This window comes from Lucilia sericata, unplaced genomic scaffold (assembly GCF_015586225.1).
Source record: "Lucilia sericata isolate MDLA Ls3-8-SP2 unplaced genomic scaffold, ASM1558622v1 Contig000720F_arrow, whole genome shotgun sequence".
In the NCBI taxonomy this organism is placed as follows: Eukaryota; Metazoa; Arthropoda; class Insecta; order Diptera; family Calliphoridae; genus Lucilia; species Lucilia sericata.
The window spans coordinates 218,996-228,052 of NW_023994721.1; the positions used below are offsets into that span (position 1 = coordinate 218,996).

Genomic DNA, 9,057 nt, shown 5'->3' on the forward strand with positions numbered 1-9,057 from the left:
TAGAACTGAACTAGAACTGAACTAGAACTGAACTAGAACTGAACTAGAAACTGAACTAGAACTGAACTAGAACTGAACTAGAACTGAACTAGAACTGAACTAGAACTGAACTAGAACTGAACTAGAACTGAACTAGAACTGAACTAGAACTGAACTAGAACTGAACTAGAACTGAACTAGAACTGAACTAGAACTGAACTAGAACTGAACTAGAACTGAACTAGAACTGAACTAGAACTGAACTAGAACTGAACTAGAACTGAACTAGAACTGAACTAGAACTGAACTAGAACTGAACTAGAACTGAACTAGAACTGAACTAGAACTGAACTAGAACTGAACTAGAACTGAACTAGAACTGAACTAGAACTGAACTAGAACTGAACTAGAACTGAACTAGAACTGAACTAGAACTGAACTAGAACTGAACTAGAACTGAACTAGAACTGAACTAGAACTGAAACTAGAACTGAACTAGAACTGAACTAGAACTGAACTAGAACTGAACTAGAACTGAACTAGAACTGAACTAGAACTGAACTAGAACTGAACTAGAACTGAACTAGAACTGAACTAGAACTGAACTAGAACTGAACTAGAATAGACTGAACTAGAACTGAACTAGAACTGAACTAGAACTGAACTAGAACTGAACTAGAACTGAACTAGAACTGAACTAGAACTGAACTAGAACTGAACTAGAACTGAACTAGAACTGAACTAGAACTGAACTAGAACTGAACTAGAACTGAACTAGAACTGAACTAGAACTGAACTAGAACTGAACTAGAACTGAACTAGAACTGAACTAGAACTGAACTAGAACTGAACTAGAACTGAACTAGAACTGAACTAGAACTGAACTAGAACTGAACTAGAACTGAACTAGAACTGAACTAGAACTGAACTAGAACTGAACTAGAACTGAACTAGAACTGAACTAGAACTGAACTAGAACTGAACTAGAACTGAACTAGAACTGAACTAGAACTGAACTAGAACTGAACTAGAACTGAACTAGAACTGAACTAGAACTGAACTAGAACTGAACTAGAACTGAACTAGAACTGAACTAGAACTGAACTAGAACTAAACTAGAACTGAACTTAAACTTAATTTGTCCTCCTTTTGCCTTTGAGTAAAGATCCCATTGAAAATATAAAAATTTTTTGTTTGTTTTTATTGTACATATTTTTATTTTTATTTATAACCTAAAATTACAAAAAAATATTTTTTTTAAATAGTTTTTTGTTAAGGAATCTTGTAAGATCCATAAATTTTATAATTCTATACATACAAAACAAAGAAATCATTTTTGCATTAATAACAGACTAAGAAAATGTTCGTATAAAAAAGTTAAATATAATTTAAGTAGAACAAATTATTCTCTTATTTGCATTTACTGCACTCCTCTTCGCTCTCGCAAATATCACATAATTTCGATTCGATTTCATAGAAGGAGGTTACCTTCTTGCTGGTATCATAATAATCATACAACACTATAGGAGCTGGTTTTTGCATGGCCACAGCGTGAGTTCTGAAAGCCTCAATCATTAGGCATTGTTCGTCATTTTTGTACAAATGATCGAAATAGACTACCAACAAGGAATCGGAGTTTTTCAGTTCAGTATTCTATGGAAAGAAAAATAATTTAATTAATTGCGTTTTATTTTAATTTTTTTGTTGGTTTAACTTACGCTAACTCTCTTGAGTTCCTTGATTTCCTTGAGACTTTCATCATCGATTATATAACCGGAGGGTGTTGAAATTTCCAACACAGCCATGTTGGAGGATTCACCCTCACCTTCATAATTGACACACACTAGCATTTCCAAATGTGTTGGACGGCTTTTGTCGAGTTTGGTGGTTTTTATGGTAAAGCTGGGCTTAGGTTCCTTTTCGAAAATGTTGTATTGATAGGCAATTTGTACGAGTGCAGTACCGGTACCCTTGGCGGTGAATTCAATAGCTTTTGTTTTAGGAGGCATCTGTGGAAAGAAATAATTTCGTAATTGGTTAAATCGTTTTTTTTTCTAGTTCTAGTTCAGTACGAGTTCAGTTCAGTTCTAGTTCAGTTCTAGTTCAGTTCTAGTTCAGTTCTAGTTCAGTTCTAGTTCAGTTCTAGTTCAGTTCTAGTTCAGTTCTAGTTCAGTTCTAGTTCAGTTCTAGTTCAGTTCTAGTTCAGTTCTAGTTCAGTTCTAGTTCAGTTCTAGTTCAGTTCTAGTTCAGTTCTGTTCTAGTTCAGTTCTAGTTCAGTTCTAGTTCAGTTCTAGTCTTTCAGTTCTACTTCAGTTCTACTTCAGTTCTACTTCAGTTCTACTTCAGTTCTACTTAAGTTCTACTTCAGTTCTACTTCAGTTCTACTTCAGTTCTACTTCAGTTCTACGTCAGTTCTAGTTCAGTTCTAGCACAGTTCTAGCTGAGTTTTAGTTCAGTTCAAGTTCAGTTTTAGTTCACTTTTATTTCAGTTTTAGTTCAGTTCTAGTTCAAACTCACCTCCACATTTTGATATAAAATACCATTATCCTCAGTCAGTTTAATCATTTCCTTCTTATCCTTTGACTCAATATCAACAGTCATTTTAGCGGGTTCATAATCAGCAAACTTGGCAAACTTAGTAAGAGCCATTAAGCCCACAACAGTATCCTGGGTGGAGGCAAAACCACCATAACTATTACGTTGAGCAATCAACCATTTAATAATGGGCAAAACATCATCCACCTTCGTGGAATCCTGATCCAACATGGTCAATAAGGCGTAAGAGGTAATTTCAACATCATTGCTGAAAACATAGAACCACCATCTGGGACCGATGGGCTTTTTCTCCGAAGACCACCACATGCGATCGGATTCGGTTTTAGCTAGCGATGTAAGTTTAGATAGTTTTTCTTTGGCATCAGCATGTTTGGCCTTGTTTAAGGTATAGGTACCCATAGCTTGGGCCTGCAAAGAATCGGTTTTTTCCACATTTTGGGCTATGTAGTCCAAACCTTTTTTCAATTCTTGTGAATATTTCTCGGCATAGGTGGCATTTTCCAGTAAAGCCAAAACAGTTGAACCGGTAAGTGTGACATGATTTCTTTGTGAAGCATAGAAGTAATCTCCTTTTTCGGTGAAAGTACCATTAGGAGCCTGTTGTTTTGTCAAATAGTTAATACCTTCATCAATGATCTTATCACTGACATCAACAAATTCCTTAATTTGCTGCAAAGAACGCATAACATAGGCGGTCAACCAGGTAGAACCATTGCGTGGTTTATCTTTCATTTGAGCGGGACCAAAACTACTGAAAGAACCATCAGGATGACGATACTTCAACATATTTTGATAACCAGTCTCCATATTGTAAATAAGTTTAGTTTCCATGGCGGGAGTTAAACGATTGGAATCCTTAAGATATTTCATGACTATATAATTAGGCAACAAAGTGGACATGGTCTGTTCACCACATCCGGTAGGCAAGCGCACCAAATTGTCCAAGTTATTCAAAACAGGACCCAAAATATCACCCATAACACCAACTTCTACGTGCTCCGAATCGGGCACCAAATCCTCAGGCAATTCCAATTCAAAGGAAGTTTTAACCTCTGGTTCCTTTTTCAAATTAACCAAATAGGCACGATTGGCATATTGGGTAACACCCTCGGGAACCACCTTCATAGATTTGTGTATAGCATCACCGGCAACTGGTGAAATAGCAGTAAATTTTAGCATGACATTACCAATGACCTTGGGCTTGAGTAAGAAGGAAACACCAGCAGCTCCATTGGCCGGGACACGTACGCTCTTCATTTGTTTTTGTTCGCTTATAATTTCATTGGAGAATTCAGTGAATTCGTATTCACCATCACTGTTATCCAAGGTGACTTCAACATCTAAGGCTTTGTCCAAGTAGTTAAAGACCAAAGCAGGAACATTGATAACTTCGCCTGGAACATAAATAAAATGTAGAACATGTTAAAGAATTTATACGTTGCTTTACCAACCTCTTTTAACGGAATAGGGTAATCTGATGGATATGAAGAAGGGCAAGAAAGTGGTGATTTTAGTTTGATCCTTGGTGACACCCAAACCCTTGGTGGGGTTCAAAGAGAATGCTGTCAATACCCAGGAAGTAATAGTTTCGGGAATCTTCTTAGACCAGGTGAATTCAGCAGTTTCAGTACTAAATTTTTAAATATAAATATTTAATATTTGCTTCGCTAAAATATCAGGATTCACTCACTTTTCAATATCTGCAAACAGCCAAGTTTCCGAAAAGTCTTTACGTACTTGCACAGTTTCAGCACCTCCTCCGAAACCTCCTCCCGCTTGGGCACTCTCAGCAGCAAATGTAGATATTCCTGGTGCTCCCGGAGCGGCGGCACCTTTCACTGCAGTCTTAAGATTAATATCATTACTAACAAAACCACGATCTGCAGCTGAAAATGGTCCTATAAAATTAATAAATGACAACCTACCGTTGATACATAATCCTGCTCTATAGCCTCTCGTAACAACTCACTTGACATGTAATCAGGTCGAGTCCAATTATAGAAATAATCCGCATTTGTTAAGGTAACACAACCAGAAGTAGTACCGGGATATTCGGAATAGCCTCCCTGATGAGGAGTATTTGTGCTATAAGATCCTAAAACCCAATTGAATTCATAAGGATTCAAATCGTTGTTGGATCTCAATAACAAAACACTTTGATCGACGGCCATAAGTCCCACAAAGGAATTGGGTTCGGTGGAAATCTTTAAGGCCACCTCTTGACCAGGTTTAACCTGTTTTTCTGCGGTTACATTAATCTGTTGTGGAAGAAAAACTCAAATTTATTAAGGTTTCCTTAAAAGGGTATGTTATAATTTTCCTACCTGGTTCTGTAACTCAAAATCAATATGATATCTCTGTTCAGCATAATGATATTCTCCCTTTTCATCTACATAGTAGACATAGATGCCGAAATTCGGTGCCCACGAGAGTTCGGGAGTTAAACTTAAGTTATATACTTTAGGCTTGTCGGGTAAATCAACATGACCACTCTTTAAAATATTGCCGCGGCCAATCACATTGTAATCGAAATAGGGTAAGGGTTGACTAGAGTTGAGAGTAAATTGATCGGCTTTGTTCAAATATAGTCTGAAAGAAGGAAAACATTTATAATAAATGAATAAAGTAAAGAATTAGAACTGAACTAAAACTGAACTAGAACTGAACTAGAACTGAACTAGAACTGAACTAGAACTGAACTAGAATTGAACTAGAACTGAACTTGAACTGAACTAGAACTGAACTAGAACTGAACTAGAACTGAACTAGAACTGAACTAGAACTGAACTAGAACTGAACTAGAACTGAACTAGAACTGAACTAGAACTGAACTAGAACTGAACTAGAACTGAACTAGAACTGAACTAGAACTGAACTAGAACTGAACTAGAACTGAACTAGAACTGAACTAGAACTGAACTAGAACTGAACTAGAACTGAACTAGAACTGAACTAGAACTGAACTAGAACTGAACTAGAACTGAACTAGAACTGAACTAGAACTGAACTAGAACTGAACTAGAACTGAACTAGAACTAAACTAGAACTGAACTAGAACTGAACTAGAACTGAACTAGAACTGAACTAGAACTGAACTAGAACTGAACTAGAACTAAACTAGAACTGAACTAGAACTGAACTAGAACTGAACTAGAACTGAACTAGAACTGAACTAGAACTGAACTCGAACTGAACTAGAACTGAACTAGAACTGAACTAGAACTGAACTAGAACTGAACTAGAACTGAACTAGAACTGAACTAGAACTTAACTAGAACTGAACTAGAACTGAACTAGAACTGAACTAGAACTGAACTAGAACTGAACTAGAACTGAACTAGAACTGAACTAGAACTGAACTAAAGAACTAGAACTGAACTAGAACTGAACTAGAACTGAACTAGAACTGAACTAGAACTGAACTAGAACTGAACTAGAACTGAACTAGAACTGAACTAGAACTGAACTAGAACTGAACTAGAACTGAACTAGAACTGAACTAGAACTGAACTAGAACTGAACTAGAACTGAACTAGAACTGAACTAGAACTGAACTAGAACTGAACTAGAACTGAACTAGAACTGAACTAGAACTGAACTAGAACTGAACTAGAACTGAACTAGAACTGAACTAGAACTGAACTAGAACTGAACTAGAACTGAACTAGAACTGAACTAGAACTGAACTAGAACTGAACTAGAACTGAACTAGAACTGAACTAGAACTGAACTAGAACTGAACTAGAACTGAACTAGAACTGAACTGAACTGAACTAGAACTGAACTAGAACTGAACTAGAACTGAACTAGAACTGAACTAGAACTGAACTAGAACTGAACTAGAACTGAACTAGAACTGAACTAGAACTGAACTAGAACTGAACTAGAACTGAACTAGAACTGAACTAGAACTGAACTAGAACTGAACTAGAACTGAACTAGAACTGAACTAGAACTGAACTAGAACTGAACTAGAACTGAACTAGAACTGAACTAGAACTGAACTAGAACTGAACTAGAACTGAACTAGAACTGAACTAGAACTGAACTAGAACTGAACTAGAACTGAACTAGAACTGAACTAGAACTGAACTAGAACTGAACTAGAACTGAACTAGAACTGAACTAGAACTGAACTAGAACTGAACTAGAACTGAACTAGAACTGAACTAGAACTGAACTAGAACTGAACTAGAACTGAACTAGAACTGAACTAGAACTGAACTAGAACTGAACTAGAACTGAACTAGAACTGAACTAGAACTGAACTAGAACTGAACTAGAACTGAACTAGAACTGAACTAGAACTGAACTAGAACTGAACTAGAACTGAACTAGAACTGAATTAGAACTGAACTAGAACTGAACTAGAACTGAACTAGAACTGAACTAGAACTGAACTAGAACTGAACTAGAACTGAACTAGAACTGAACTAGAACTGAACTAGAACTGAACTAGAACTGAACTAGAACTGAACTAGAACTGAACTAGAACTGAACTAGAACTGAACTAGAACTGAACTAGAACTGAACTAGAACTGAACTAGAACTGAACTAGAACTGTACTACAACTGCACTAGAACTGCACTAGAACTGAACTTTAAATATTAAACTTACTTTGTATCTGCTGAGTATTTATCCACCAATGTGAAATATTCCTTTGGCTTGTCATCCTCCTCCTTGGGAGTATCAATCTTTTTGGGTTCCCTATGCTGATAAGTAGTATAAAGTTCACGTTGTTCATCCAAGTATTTCAATTCCAAAGAGTAGTAATGAGAATAACCCTCATATTCAGGTAAATCGGGTAGTGAAACCTTAAAGCTAGCAAAACCAGTTTCATTCATATGACCCTTAAAGCTAACAGTACGATTTTCCGAGACGGGAGGTTCCATGGTAGTAACAACCACCGAGTCATCATCTTCCAACTCACGTTCACGATGCCACCAGTGGTTTTTACGTAAAACTTCTTTATAGATCAATTCCACTTCCGATTTAGTATCTTTTAGATTAGAACTATCGATGTAGGTAATTTGGAAGAGAACATCTTTTTCTTTGCCTACTTCAAAGGTGGAACAGGTATCGTAACTAATACAATTCATGGCATAGCGATAGGGATAAAGAGTGGTGGAAGCAGAGCCATTAATTTTCACACCAGTAAATTGTTCTTCAACGGTGGCGGTAATACCCATGAAAGAGGGAGAGTTTTTATAAGGCAAATAAGGTTCATACTCCTTAACATTCAAATCGATTTTAGCCTTGCCCTTAACCATATCGGCAGTTTTAATGAGAGTAGGGGGTTGTTTCTTTTGCTCAGCATTACCATTGCGGCTGGTATCGTAGTAGTAGTTAGAGCCCAAAGATAAAATTACAGTAGCTTTGCCATCCAAAGGTTTGCCATAGGTGTAGCTGTAAATAAATGTTTATAGAGAGTTTAGGAATATTTTATTATAAGTTTATGCTTGGTACTTACTTAGCTCTTACTACTATTTGCATATCACCATCTTTAACCGACACCGATTCGGTAGCCTCCACTTTGACTACATACTTGGGCAAAACATATTTATCCACCTCAAAGTATACGGTCCTATCAAATCTACCACCATTTTTAACACCCAAACGCCAACCTCCGGTAACTGGATATTCCGAGATCTTAAATTTGCCGGTGTAAACACCTTTAACAGTTTTGAAATCTTTAATTTCCTTTATTCTATTACGTTTGCCATCTTCAAACCAGATAACAGCATCCTTTTCCGCTTGAGCTGGTTTCAAATCTTTATCCATAAATATCACTCTAAAGTTGATCTCATCTCCGGGTTTATACAAACCCTTATCGGTTTGTATTCTTACATGATTGTTGAATTTGGCATAATTCAATTTGGTGGTATTCTTAAAGTTATTCAAACAATTGATACCCTCGGCGGTTAAATTGTAGTCACCTTTTTCCAACTCTGGAACCTCAAAGTCTACATGTTTTACTTCATTTTGTAAGGCCTCTACCACCTTGGTCTCGTTGTATGAGGGCCCTGTAATACCCACCTTGATTTGACAGGGTTCGGCGCTATGATGCACTGCTACTGCGGCCGTGTATTTGTCATTTGAATGTATGGTGCCAGGTGCGATAACGGTATATTTGCTGGAATTAAACAAATCATTGTTTAAACATTAATCGTCGTAATCTTCTACTTTGTATATATGTATATGTTTTATTCTATTAAATAAATATTTGTTTAGGTCATTTGGTTAATGTATAAAAAGGTCAATCTGTTATCTGCTGATTTCCTATACCTTTAATGCTTAAGATTTGTTTGTGTCTATTGTTTGTTTTGTCTTGCAGAGCGTATCTGGAAATTTTGTTTGAATTAGTCTTAAAAGGTTCTAAATTTTCTTATCAATTATTAGTTAATTTTTTATGTTTTTTTCTATGAATTTAATTTTTAATTAATTTGAGTCAGAAATTGTTATAATCTTCATCACACTCCTAGTAAATTGAAGTCATGACAAAGTGTCAAGTTTTTAGATTGA

General features: G+C 36.3%; 1 protein-coding gene across 1 annotated transcript; it reads right to left on the minus strand.

Annotated features, from left to right (window-relative positions):
* Positions 1 to 1,181: 1,181 nt before the first annotated feature.
* On the minus strand, positions 1,182 to 8,679 carry LOC119607622 (murinoglobulin-1). Its single transcript, XM_037961619.1, has 9 exons — positions 8,006 to 8,679; positions 7,153 to 7,941; positions 4,860 to 5,124; positions 4,505 to 4,793; positions 4,226 to 4,421; positions 3,987 to 4,165; positions 2,497 to 3,929; positions 1,698 to 1,988; positions 1,182 to 1,632 (listed from the first exon to the last, which is right to left on the minus strand). The coding sequence occupies exons 1-9, from the start codon at positions 8,314 to 8,316 to the stop codon at positions 1,390 to 1,392; spliced, it is 3,996 nt and encodes a 1,331-aa protein (XP_037817547.1). The 5' UTR covers positions 8,317 to 8,679; the 3' UTR covers positions 1,182 to 1,389.
* Between the last annotated feature and the right edge of the window lie 378 nt (positions 8,680 to 9,057).

What these genes read in the sequence shown, in the direction of transcription:
- LOC119607622 (XM_037961619.1), bottom strand. Translation starts at nt 8,316, where the DNA reads ATGGATAAAGATTTGAAACCAGCTCAAGCGGAAAAGGATGCTGTTATC. An exon ending in CAAATAGTAGTAAGAGCTAA is followed by an intron (nt 7,942 to 8,005) that starts GTAAGTACCAAG and finishes ATTTATTTACAG; the next exon opens with CTACACCTATGGCAAACCTT. An exon ending in CTGTTTGCAGATATTGAAAA is followed by an intron (nt 4,166 to 4,225) that starts GTGAGTGAATCC and finishes TTAAAAATTTAG; the next exon opens with TACTGAAACTGCTGAATTCA.